The sequence below is a fragment of the Hoplias malabaricus genome, chromosome 5 (assembly GCF_029633855.1).
Source record: "Hoplias malabaricus isolate fHopMal1 chromosome 5, fHopMal1.hap1, whole genome shotgun sequence".
In the NCBI taxonomy this organism is placed as follows: domain Eukaryota; kingdom Metazoa; phylum Chordata; class Actinopteri; order Characiformes; family Erythrinidae; genus Hoplias; species Hoplias malabaricus.
This window is the reverse complement of record NC_089804.1, coordinates 33,129,622-33,143,402: the sequence shown is the minus strand read 5'-3', so window position 1 is coordinate 33,143,402 and position 13,781 is coordinate 33,129,622. Positions and strand designations below refer to the sequence as shown.

Below are 13,781 nucleotides of genomic sequence, written 5' to 3'. Positions count from 1 at the left end.
ATTTTAATTCTCTTCCTTCTGACACTTGTAACTCAAGTTGTTATGCTTCAGGGCATTTTCAGTAATGTTAACCATTGCCCAAATTTGGGGATATTTCCACCTTAAGCAAGCCAAAACAGCAAAATTAAGTCAGTGTTACCCACCTACAGAACAGGAATAGAGCAACATCCTTATCACAGTTTGTGCTCAACGTTGAATCTCTCCACTGCCTAAAACCTCCAGATGACATTTCTCTGCCATGAGCAGAAATAGAGAAAGCCTAGCACACTGGACCAAGACACTTTTTTTTTTTTTACCCCTTTACAGACACCGGGTCTTCATAAACGCATTAGACACAAACCGACTGGAGAGCAGCAAACACCGAGGGAACACCATCTAAATTTTCTTAAGTTGTTTTTTGATAAAATCTCCTTTAAGTGTCAGAAGCATGCATTATGCAGAATAATGTGATTAACTGCAGAAGTAAGGGGTGTGGTGACTGGCCACAGGGTTAAGCGTGTGATGGAGGAGAAATGTGATTTGGCTACAGGGCTGTTTTAGAGAAAATAGATTTGCCACAAGCAATAAGGGGTGGGGTGACAAATTGAGATTGCCTGAAGGTTTTAACCTAAAAACTAAAACATGGTATAGAATAATCTTTAACAGATCTCTTCAAAGGAGGACTGGTTCTATATGAGTCTTGGTTTCCTGTGTTTTTTCCTCATGTGCTGACCGAGTTTTTTTTGCTAGTCACACTCGGCTCAGGCCTCTGAATAGATCCATAAAAATGATTGTGTAGAGAATTAAGGCAGAATCAAATTAAATACACTAGACTTTATTCTGGGGCCTATGACTGCCCACTTTTGTTTAAACGTGGTCAATCAGCCAGGATGGCGTTCTGTATTAAAAAAGGCCAAACATCATCCTGGAACCAGTTTAATTTCAGATAAACATTACAAACAGTACAAACACTAGGGGGGGGGGGGGGGGGGGAGGAAAAAAAAATATTATGAAGGTCAAATATCTGTTCTTCATTAGTGCTGTACATCCCCTGTCCACATATGGAGTTAAATTTACAGAGCTCCCCCCAAACCCACCTAATGAAAATGTACAAAACTAAACCAAAAACTAAAATAATTTGTCACAAGTACAGGACACATGGAGAAAGGACTAGACACAGCTAAAGAAGAACATTACCCAGAACCTTACATTCACAACCTCCCATACTTCACAAGGAAGAAAAACAGAGCTTTTTAAAAAAAGGATCCAAGATGGAATGCTGTGCAGTGAAAAGTGAAGGGTGTGATACAGAAGAGAGGAGCACTATCACACGACACAACCGCTCTAAAAATTAGACGTTTCATAAAATAAGAATAACAAAAACGGGTGAAGCAGGATGACCCGGGATGAAGAGGCTGAAAAACCCTGGAGTTAAAAGATGATCGATCACAGTCTTTACACAATCCTTCCGTAACGATCAGCTCAGTCTCTCACGGCTCACTTCCTGTCGTTTGATCTAGAGCGACTAGAGAGAGAAAAAAAAAACAAAAATGTGAATTAATAACCTACCTGTAGAGCAGCTATATTAAAATTCAAGTGTCAATGATTGGGGGTACTTTACAAACCTGCTTCTGTTAAAATTTAAAATGTAGTTTAGAACTGGGGTGTGTTCAAAAGAGATGGATTTTTGGGTTAGCCAGATAACTTAAGCACAAAGCTGTCAAATAAGAATGTCCCACAACTTCATTCCTGTCGACATCTAATTTTGGACTCAAGTCATCTAGCCAAGCTAAGAAATCCTGCTTTGTGAAACAGAACTCCTTGTGCTACAAACCTGTGACTGCAACTACAAAACTAAGCTCTTATTCATGAAGCAGTATTTCAGAGTTAAACCCAATTTATGTGCATCAACCCTACGTAACTGCAGAATGACACCAATGCAGTATAATAAACACGCGCAACAGCATAAGGCTCTTGGACAACCTACAGCGTAGCCTCTGCGAGGAGTCAACGCAGAAGTATAAATTGGCCAGGCAACATAAGCCCAAAGCAAGAGCCATCTAATAAGACCATCCTGTTCTTATAGCCCTGGTAAAGAAATCTTTTGTTTGACTTGAGACCCATGGGCAACTACTTGTTGGTCCCTTACAGAAGGAAGGTCTGGACACCATGTGTCTTAGCTCAACACTCTCATATAGCACAGGATTAACACTATCCAAAACATTAGCTGTATTCAAGACAGTTTGATCTATTGGTAACTCTTCCAAAAAATTTGTAAACATCAGGTACCTTCTGGATCTGGAAAAGGATCGGGATGGTTTGTGGTTCCTGTCTCGAGACAGAGACCTCTCCCTCCTACGGTCTCTGGAGAGAGATCTACACACAGAGCGAGAGAGAGTTACATCAGGGACAAAGGGCTGTTAGGGAAGAATGAATATAGAAGTGCAATGTGTTTGAAGAATTTGAAAAGCATGGCAAACAGGTCCAACCTGCTGCGACTGCGGCTGAAGCTCCTCCTGCGGGGTGATCTGGAGGTGAAAACAGGGACGAAAAAGACGGAGCGTGAATAACGAGGTGAATTTTATACTCAGCATAAATCCTGTAGCCTTTTAACACTTAACCTGCCGTCAAACATGTACTCAGAGCCTCCAGGACTGAGGGAAAGGGGAACGAGCAAGAACACCTCATACAGCTGAGGGTTGGTCAAAAACAATGGCTTAAATCTGCAGACAGGGCCTTAAAACAATGATTATGAAAAAGTACTCTACGATACTCACTATTCATTGTGATAGATTGTAATATACTACAAAATGTATAGGGGTGATATGGAGAATTGTTTTATAAGCACTCTGGATACAAACTGCTGTCCTGTTTCTTCTGGAAAGGGGGGAGAGAAAAAAAAAAAATAAAAAAGATTTATGACTATCTGGACATGAGTCTGTATCTGGAAAACTGCATTGACATGAACCAAATCCCAACGGTGGTTAGAGGAAATAAAGCTGCCTTCTCTTTCAGTCTCGCAACAGCTAGCAATACCTTTATAACCATGTTCTGTATTTTTTGGGGAGGAGGAATAAAGGTGAACTGAGGGACTTTGGTTACTTCAGCACAGAAGAAAAACAAGAACAACCATTAACACACGTTCACAACGAGAGCACTGAAGCACAACGCTCAGGAACGTGACATTAGTTTACCTCTGTTTAAGGGGAGAGAGCTCCTTTTATTTACAGCTTTAAAGATAAACACTCCAGAGCGGTCACCCTTTAAACCACTTCATACCAACCCTTTGCATTTCTGTATTATGAGTCTAATTCCATACCAACCCTCTGCATCTGAATCACATGGACCCTGTTTTCAACCTGTCTCTGTTCACAACTGTATTCAGCATCAAACTGTATGAAGCAGGAAAAACTTACTAGTTTTTTGGATTTTTGGCTAGAAAAGGCGAAGGGGCGGAGAATGCCGGCCGCGGAGGCGGGGCTTGGCGGGAAAGGGCGGGCCAGATGCTGCCAGCTGTTTAGTTGGCTTGCGGATGGGGGCTGGGCTGGCTGAGGTGGATTTTTCCTGCTTTTATTGGTTGCTGGTGGTTTGTAGTGTAGACTTTTGCGAGCGTAAAACACGCCGATTGGTCAGGATTGTGAGATGGGCCGCTGCTGATTGGGTGTTTAAGTTGGAGGAGGAAGAGGAGGAGGAGGAAGAGGAGGAGGAGCTGAGAACGGCATGCTCAGGAACCAATGGGCTGGTGCGACCTGACGATTGGGCCATGCCTGGGTCATGTGACACGAACCCAGCCAGCTGATTGGGGCACGCTGGTCACATGATGCTGAAAGAGGACTAGTTGACTGACTCAGAGGTTGGTGAGAAGAGGCATGGTGGTGACTCTGCAACGGGGTTCATTTTTATTAATATATAGATGATAAAAAGAAATTAAAATTAAGATAAAACAACCTTAAAATGAAAAACAAAAAGATTGCATTACAACCATTACTAGCAGACCCTCCCCCACCCCAACTTTAACTGAGAGATTAGGAATCAGTTTACCCAGACGTGGAGTATGCCTTGTCCTAAAAGTTGCTCTAGAAAGCAGGATCTCAGCCAAATAACTACAGCCCTGATGGTTAAATTGTGCTCAAGTTCTCTGGTTGTGTGATCCTGTTTTCTGATCAGGGATTCTCTTTCGAAGGAAAAATAAATAAATAAATTAAAAAAAAAAAGTCTCCAGAGAGGTGTTCAAAGAAAATATCTATGTTCAGCTTGATAACTTGAGCCACAACCAAAGAACTGTCAAATAGGAGTGTTACTGAACTTGTTTCCTTTTCAACAGTCTTGACTTTGGACAAAGTTATCTTCCTAAACTGAGAAACCAGAGGAACTAGACTTAATCCCTGTCTGGAAAACTGGCCAAGGCATTACTTTAATTACGGCTGAATGCCCTGGAATAGTTAATACTCAAAGCAGAACACTGCCTTTTGTGGTGCTAAAAAAAACAAGGCATTAAGGGTTACCCAGAAAAAAACATTAAGACAGGAGGTAAAACTAGCCTTATGTATCCATGTGAACTTACACCCCTATACTACCCTTGTACTCAATTTTAAATGATTAATGATCAACAATGGGAAGTGAGGATGGAAAACTGCTGGAACAGGGTGTCAGCTTTTAGAGAAACAGCCCGAGCAGATGAGGAAAAGCTTGCAGGAGGCACAGCTTTAATGATTTTGATGGTTAAACTGGGAAAAGGGGCAGAAATCCATTAGTGATTGGTCTCTGACAGAATACATTTCACTTAAATATCGGGGCAGAGCTACAGATGAGGAGGTGGAGTTACCTGCGCCGAGGTGGTGGGCTGCGGCGGCGATAATCATCTCGTGGTCTGCGGCTCCAGGAAGGCGGTGGACCCCTGTTACGGGAACGCTTCTCACCATTGGACAGTTCTACCCTCACACGGCAACCACACAGAGTCCTGCATTTTACGTCAAAACATCAACATGCATTACTTAGGTATTTTAAAAGAGACAGAGCTATCTAGGATACTCAGCCATCTGCCACCCAACACATGATAAAGGACCATAACGGTAAATGATTCCCTTAAAGATGTCACGTTATACAGAGCTCATGCCCGACTTGTTTCTTCATCACACATGCTGCTACACGTTATGAAAAACAAAAAGCACATTCCTGTAAATGTATTTACACCTTTGAGGACTGCCACATCCAAACTGAAGCATTTAACCAGGAAACAGCTGGGTGGGTGATTTACATACAGAAATGAACATAGTGCTGTTTCACACTGTCAGATGTAACACCCTCCTTTATTCTTAAACACACTCTGTAGTATTTCTACCTTAAAATTACAGCTTCTAAATGACTAATGTTCCAGTGAGCTGCAATAGTGAATAAAACCTCTGTTGCAGCTACGCCGGGGGTCCTCTTCTGGTTTACTGCACTAAACAACTTCTGAATCATGGGGTGGAAGACTCTTGTAAGACATGGGTAATGCTTAATGGTACATACTTCACTGGTGAATGGTTGCCTAGCTACAATAAATAAATAAATAAATAAAATAAATCTAGCTCCGCATTCCTGTTACAGACATTATATGGCAGAGAGAGCAAGGACCAATGATAGGTTTGTTGACGAAAACGCTGTAATACCTTTGAGGGTTACTGAGCAGTGAGCCAAAGTTTGCAGCTGCTAACTTTACCTGGATTAGCACACTTTCACATTAGACATCGATTTTGGTAATAAGGGCTTAAATGACTAATATGGGGATTAAATTACTAAAATTACACTGTGTGTCAGTGGAACCCAAGCTTTGTTGAGGACAGTGCTATAATCTGGTTTTGAGAGTTACTGATGAATGTTATAATAGCTAGTGTACCACCAAAGTTACACTTTGTTTGTAATAGCATGGTCCAGTGTGTATTATCAGCAATATATGGGTTTTATCGTGCAGTCAACATTTTTCTGATAACACATTCCCCTGGCTAAAAGTCAGCTGGAGCCCCAGAGCCGTTCACTACTTTTATAAACATCACTCAATATTTTGAGAGAGAGAGGGGTGTTTGTCTGATAGAGAAAGACAGTGTGTGAAAGAGCCGGTTGTGTTTGAGTGTGTGAGCGATGAGAAGCTTGATTTCATGGCAGTACTGTAAATGTAAATTACACTCAGCAGCAGGTAGGGGGTGCTCAGGAGACAAAAGCAAATTCTTGCATTGTATTCTTGTAAGACTATTAAGACAGAAATATATAATGCAGAGTCAGTTTCTCTTTCAATTTTATGGATTATGAACTAATTGAAAACTGTCACAAAAGTTGGATAAAAGTTACAATGCAAGGCTTGGACAAAAGATGGCATGATTTTAATCTAGATTAAAGACATATGACATATCCTGGAGTTTACTACCTGCCGTCCAGCTCTCTCACTGCGTCTGTGGCATCTCGAGGGTCTTCGAACTCGACAAAAGCGAAACCTGGAGGATTCCTGGCGACCCAAACACTTCTCAGAGGACCGTAGTAACCGAATGCTCGTTCCAGCTCAGATTTATTTCCATTATTCCCCAGGTTCCCCACATATACCTTACAGTCTAGAGGGCAGTCTCTGTGCATACTGGGATCTGGACATGGACAAAAGTAGAAAAAAATGAGAGAACAATATCAGGTTTCAAACAAAAGTCGCTTTAATTTATGCTTAATTTATTCCCAGGATAAGAGATTCCAGACAGAGACTCATTGAGCACCAAGTCACTTAATAATTTAACATAACATTTAAAATATTAAATACCGTCTTATTTCTACTCAGACTTTTAAATACAGATCAAGTGTACCCTTGGTATAAATCATATTACAAAAATGAGTCTCAAAAACAAAGCTAGGAACATTGACATGTCTTTAAAAATGCAAAAATTCTCATTTCCAATCACTAAATTTATAAATGGGAGTTAATCATGCTGAAAAAGCATTTAACAGCTTTAATTTTAGTCTGGAAATTTGTTAAACACTAACAGTAGGCCACATAAGCTTAAATATGACAGTTGTTAGCAGAATATCACCCACAAATAGCCCAAAATCCAGATAATGTGACAATTTCACCAAACCTAGCATGGATATAAGATGTGTGAGTGTGTGTAAACACACACATACATACATATATATATACATATATATATATATATATATATAATATATATGTACACATACACACACACACATAATATAATATATAAAATCTAAAAAAAAAAAAAAAAAAAAGACATTCCAAAATCCAAAATCTTCTAAAGATCCATTAAGGACCAATTCAAACTAAGGTGTAAGCACTAACAGGCTATGAAAATTATAAATTTGGCTAAACAATTGGGCTCACATGCATGGTCTATTTTTAAAACGTCCAAGTGTGATTAAAATGTACCTGAAATAGCCTCTAAAATAAGCATTGTTTAAATATAGGTGTCCCTCGTGTGAGCTTAAAACACTACAGTAAGAATTCAATAACATTAAACCAGAGACAAAAACAGATGAGCATGCAAAGTATGAAAAAAATGATGTGTTTACCTCCCATTTCAACAGGCCTCAACTCTCTAAACAAAAATTGTTACTCCTCAAACACGAATCAGAAACTGAAAGAAGAATCGGGGATTTTAGATTTTCATGTAATATACATATTCCACACAAAACACAACATTGTAACGAGAGAGAAAGAAAGAGAACAACAAAATTTAACAAGAAATTCAACAATATTTGTTTTTTTAAATTCAGACCATAAGGTCTCATCTTCAGCCTGTTACTAATCAACAAGAGCAAAAAGCTACAGCAAATGAGGAGTTTTATTTGGAAAAATTTCACAAAAAATAAAACCATTGTAGCAAAATTAGGCTGCGTTTTAAGGTGGATGACGTGTATGGTGTGGAAATGCATAGCACATGGAAATTCATTCAGCTCCTCACATTTCCATTGAAAGTAAAAAGTTTGAGAAAGTCAAAGCTGAAAAGGGGAGGTAAATAAAGATTAACTTAAGCCTGACTTAAACAATGAGGCACTGTGTTATTTTAATAGTGCTTTGACCAAGATAGTCTTACCCCTAATCTGCTTCTGTAGATATGGGGTTGATTAAATCGCTGGCTGAAAAATTATTTTGTGCTCATATTTCTTAATTACGATATAACAGCACCATATTGGGTGAAATGTGGTATGTTAGTAATGCAGAGCTCAAACTACCAGCCCCATGCTTCACAATGAGTGCATGAATCCAATTTAACTGGGTGAGGTGCCTTGTTGTGAGCAAAAGGTGGGACACCAGTCCTAATACCTAAAGTTATCATTTACCTTTTTAGAATCAAACTTAAAATCGTGTTTAAACGTAATACAATATCCACGCTGTATGCATTCTATTATTTGTTCACTAAAACCGTAAATTATGAAATAACTCGAATAGAATTATACATTTTACATGAAACTAGAATTACAGTGATGAGTAAAAGAAAAAACTAACGATACTTCAATATACCCCCCCCCCACCAATTCAATTAGTCAGCCGTAATTTAAAAGCCCCATAACTCCAACTTAAAAGGGGGTCACTTCGGTAACGCATTTAAACTCGTCAAAATAACATCCAAGAAGAAAAAGCAAACGAACCAAGATAAATTACGAAATTTTAACTGAGGTTTTCTTGCAATTGACCAGTCTATGTTAAATGATGCCGTTTTAGCCAAGTACTTCAGCAAAAACAAGAAATCTGGCGTTTTCTTGGAACTGGTCAGCCTGTTTAAAATGATGCCGTTTTAGCTGAGCACTGCAGTATGTATCGCTAGCTACATGGCAATCAAAAAATGCGAGTCGTTATTTATGTTCCTTAATGCGAAATGAGACTAAATAAAATTTCAGTACCACCTTAAGATACAACAAAACGCACGAGGAACGAGGGTGAAAACAGTTTTTAGAATAAAATTAGTCTCAATACAACATCCAGTTCTATTTTAGATTATACAGCAGTAAGTACGCCGTATTTAAGGTGGAACGGAAAATTAATAAAGAACAATGTTTGGTTTTAGATTTAAACATAATACAAAAACAACTGCATGATAAAAGTAACAAAGGCGTAAAGAGGCTAAGGTTTAATTTTCCACCTTAACTTAAGGTGGAACGGAAAACCTGGGTTTGACGCCATATTCATCCCGCCTTTGTTCGCTGCACAAAATGGCGCAGGGAAACGCTACAGAGCCTTGACCCTTTCGGATTTTTCTCTAACCGTGAACACTCGGACATTTAAATATTTTAATACTATACCACGGACTTAAATCCTAATTCCTCTGAATTTTAAGGTGAGTCTCAGCTCGGCGAACAGAGACTAACCTTCTGTTCATCTGCTTTAGGAAATGGCCGCCTGGGAGACAGACAACGATATTTGGTTTGAAATTACTACGCGACGAAGAAAGAATCACTGGGACGGACCGCACACAACCAGGCAAACAGTACACAGTAAAACAGATTGAATTTGAATGATCAGAAATTCATTTACCGTGCGATTTCCCCCTAAACGCGACGGTGTTCTCTGGTTGAATTCCAACGTTGTAAAATGGCGAACCGCAAGCTGGCACCACCAGCGCTCTGACGTACGACAGAAGGGTGGGCGGGACTAAACCAGTACACGGGCGTGGTTTGCCCACAGGGGAGGGTTTATGAACCGTCTGGACAAATCAAAAATTCCCTGACCCACCCGGGCTTTCTGGCAGTAAAAAAAACCAGATAGTTTTATATCTTTAAAGGTGCTCTAGGCAATTTATTTAATTTTATAACTACTCCAAATAAGCTGTAAAATATGAAGAACATGAGTAAAAATAATTTTTTCAGCACAAATGCATTTGGGTTCTTAGGAAATCTGTTTTGTAAATTGTAATCCAGGACGAAGCATCTCTCTGTTGTTGTAGTTTGCCTGTTTGGCCCCTGGGGGTCGCCTTGACTAATGTACTAGTTCACTGATATGGAGTCAGAATTTAAAAAAACCTGTGTCTTTGTATGTACACTACAATAAAATAGACAGGCGCTCTGGTGAAATCACCTTATAAGCTGTGTCTAAAATAGATTATACGTTTATTTTTCATCAACCACTATAAAGAACACTAACAAATTAAGAAGGATTTAAGAGATTGAAGTTATTAACGTTTCTCATCTTACAAACCGGATTCCAAAAAAGTTGAGACACTAATTGAAGTTATACTATAACAGAATTTTGGGAGTTGGGCCACGCCCACGCTCCTCCCCACAGGCCTATTTATACCCTTAAACCTCATGTAATCTCCGTGACAATCAAGTCGCTAGTCTTGCACTTCCTGCCTGCGTCACTGAGTTGCCAGCTGCTACCATGGATCTCGACCTACTTGCTTCTGACCACGAGCTCTTCTCTCCTTCCCCTACTCGATCGCCCAACTCCAACCCTGTCATCAGCACTAAGAGACTGCGTTCGGCAGTCGTCGTGCCTGCCTCACCTGCCACTTCAGCTGCTCCAAGCTCCTCCACACGCTCTTGTCATTCCCGCTCCACACTCGCGGGTTCTGCGCGTGGACGCCGCTCCTCTCCGGTTTCTCCTCCTCCCCAGTGACCTCATCGCCGCGACCATGGCATCCTTCACCGTCGGACAAGTACAGCCCAATCCGAGTGGACCATGGCGGGCCTCCAGAGAGTGCTCAGAGACCGCGGTATCCCCTTCGCTCGTTCAGCCAACAAGAGGACCCTTTTTTCCCTGTTTTCGGCTTCTACCCCGGAGGATGGGGTCTTTCCCGCTCAACCTACGCCATTGCGCCATGACGTCACTGCACGCGAGGGCCTCCCTCCCCAGCTCAGTGCCCCCTGCTGGTGCCACAGATCTGGCTCCTGTCTGCACTACTGGGCCCGACCCTGCCCTGACTTCCGTTTTTTCTCGCTTTTCTTCTGATCTTCTTGCTCTCTCTCTCCCTGCTACTACTTCTTCCACCTACCCTGTTTTTATCTTATCATCCCACCCCCTACCCTTATCATCCCAACCCCTACCCCTCACGGGCATGCAGTATCCCGTTCTTTATCATAATGGTTCTCTCTCCGCAGGTTTTGCAAGTCAACCTCTCGCTCTGGCGCCCCGAGCTCCTGACGCCACATTCTCTCTCTTCACCACTGCTCCAGCTCCTCCTCCTCCCAATGCTTGTGTCTTCAATCCACCTCTGGTGCAGCCTACCCTTCGTCGGCGGATTCTTCAAGGTGCGGACATTGACCTGTCCTCTTTATTGCTTCCCTCAGCTTCCTGTACAGCACCCCGCTCCATTGACGTGGGGGATGTGACCCTTTCATTGAAGATTTCAGAGCACAGAGCATCCAAGCTCCTCACAACTTCCGAATTCGCACTCGCATTTTCCCTCTATCGCGACGTGGTGTGCTCCTCCTTCCCTGCCCGCAGGCAGGAATTGGACGATTACCTCGCCATCATCCTCAACCTCGCAGTCCGTTTCGGAGGCTCTGGTTTTTACGACTACCATCGGCTCTTCTCCGCACGGGCCACCGCCGTTTGCAACAGTGGAATATTCCATCCTACTGGGGTGCACTCGACTTGGAGCTCTACTGCCGCATTTTTGCTGGCCGAACTGCACTTTCCTGCGGGTTGTGCGGCAACCCTTCTCATCACACTTCTGCATGCTCCCAGGTCACCCCGGCGCCCACTAATTTTTCTTTCATCCCTGACCAGGCCCCCAATCAGCGTATCACCTGTTCTAGCTCCCGTGATGCCTGCGGTAGAGGCTTGTTCTTTCTTAATCGCTCCATGATCTGCAATAATTTCAATTCCGCTGGCTGCTTTGTATCTTCCTGCAGGTTCCTTCATGTATGTACCTACTGCACTCCAGCGCACGCTTGGCCAAGCTGCCCCAAGTGGCCGCCTAAGTTCGGTGACACCTGACTGATCCGTTTTCTCTCCACCCCTGTCAACATTCCTGAGCTTGCAAGCTGCCTCTTGCGCCACCCTGACCCCACATTCGTATGTTATCTCCTTGATGGTCTATTGTTTGGTTTCTCCCCAGGTTTGGTGGTTCTGCCCGTCTCCTCGGTCCATGCCACCAACCTTCTCTCTGCTGAATCAGAGCCTGATGTGGTTACTTCTCTTCTGGCCAAAGAAGTCTCGGAAGGTTTCATGTTGGGCCCCTATTCTTCCCCCCCATTTTCTACTTTCCGAATTAACCCCATCGGCATTGCCACTCGAAAATATTCTGGTAAGAAGTGGCTCATCATCGACTTGTCAGCCCCGCGCGGTTCTTCTGTGCCCTCAATAAACAGTCTTGTGCCCAGCTCAGAATTTTCCCTCTGCTATGCTCGGGTTGACGATGCCATATCACTAATTAAGCTCCTTGGCCGCAGCACTTGGCTGGCTAAAGCGGACGTGGTCTCCACCTTCAAAATCATTCCCCTCCATCCTGACTTCTGGCACCTGTTTGGGGTGAAATGGCGTGGACAGTTCTACTTCGCAGTTCGACTGACCTTCGGCTGTAAGAGTAGCCCCAAGATTTTTGACACACTCGGCGAGGCTTTTTCATGGATCCTCCTTAACGTCTATGATGTCCCGTATGTGGTACACCTCCTGGATGATTTCTTGGTCCTTGACTCGCCATCCTCCCCTCCAGCCCGCTGCATCACTTCTCTCACTGCTGCTTTCCATCGCCTGGGCATTCCCTTGTCTTCCGAGAAAACTATTGGCCCCGCTACCTCACTTGAGTTCTTGGGCATCTGTCTGGATTCAGTTTCTTTTCATGCTTCACTCCCACACGACAAGCTGGCGCGCATTACTGAATTCCTCTCTGAATTTCTTACTCTTCAACGTGTCACCAAACGACAACTCCTCTCCCTTTTGGGGGCATCTTAATTTTGCCATGAGTGTTGTCCCACAAGGTTGTTCCTTCATCTCTCATTTGCTGCACCTAGCCTCTTCGGCCTCTTCTCTCTCTCAGTTAATCTCCCTGGACCAAGCCTGTGCTTCAGAGCTACAATTCTGGTTGCTCCTCCTCCGCAGATGGAATGGCATTTCTTTCTTTTACAATGACGCACTAGCTAACCCAGAGGACGTTGATTTGTTCATCGACGCAGCCCCGTCCATGGGGTGTGGAGGTTTTTACAAGGGACACTGGTTCGTATCTTCCTGGCCTGATCAATTCATCCGTCTAGCGCTATACTGCGGTGACTCCATTGCGCTCCACAAACTCTTTCCCGCTGTCATTGCTGCAGTTTTTTGGGGACATGAATGGACTGGCCGAGTCATCCTTCTCCATTCAGATAATGAATCAGTTGTTCATATTATTAATAAAAGACGCTCCAGTTCACTCAGTCTCATGCCATTCGTCCGCCGCCTCACTTGGCACTCAGTCGTCCATCAATTTCTATTAAAAGCTGTTTACATTCCTGGTCACATTAACCCTATTGCTGACTCTCTGTCTCGTTTCCAATTTCAGAATTTCAAGCTATTGGCTCCACAGTCCGACCTGCATCCTACTCCGGTTCCACCATTTTCGGACCTCATCTTCCATCTTCCCCCACACTCAGCAATCTAACTCTAAGATCCCAGGATTTTGTCCTGAAATCTCTGGCACCAAACACCTTGTCTACCTACTGGACGGGATGGCAGTGCTTTAGACGCTTCCATCACATATACTCTATACAGTTCCCTTCTTCTGATCTACACTCTTTCACAGCATTCCTCTCATTCACTAGCTCTCAATATTCTATACGTTCATCCTCTTTAAAAAGCTATGCAGCCGCTATTAATTTCTTTTTCAAACTGATTTAAGGCTCTCCCCATC

General features: G+C 42.7%; 1 protein-coding gene and 1 pseudogene across 2 annotated transcripts; one reads left to right on the top strand and one right to left on the bottom strand.

Annotated features, from left to right (window-relative positions):
* Positions 1 to 819: 819 nt before the first annotated feature.
* Positions 820 to 9,629, bottom strand: srsf3b (serine and arginine rich splicing factor 3b). 2 transcript variants are annotated; one of them, XM_066671067.1, is made up of 7 exons: positions 9,491 to 9,629; positions 7,528 to 7,592; positions 6,383 to 6,593; positions 4,805 to 4,939; positions 2,469 to 2,507; positions 2,269 to 2,355; positions 825 to 1,504 (listed from the first exon to the last, which is right to left on the bottom strand). In XM_066671067.1, the coding sequence occupies exons 2-7, from the start codon at positions 7,532 to 7,534 to the stop codon at positions 1,477 to 1,479; spliced, it is 507 nt and encodes a 168-aa protein (XP_066527164.1). In that variant the 5' UTR covers positions 7,535 to 7,592; positions 9,491 to 9,629; the 3' UTR covers positions 825 to 1,476. The 2 variants fall into 2 exon arrangements, with proteins under 2 accessions (XP_066527165.1, XP_066527164.1); XM_066671068.1 differs by lacking the exon at positions 7,528 to 7,592 and having other exon boundaries at positions 820 to 1,504; positions 9,491 to 9,618.
* Positions 9,630 to 10,633: 1,004 nt separating this feature from the next.
* Positions 10,634 to 13,532, top strand: LOC136697300 (uncharacterized; annotated as a pseudogene).
* Positions 13,533 to 13,781: the final 249 nt, after the last annotated feature.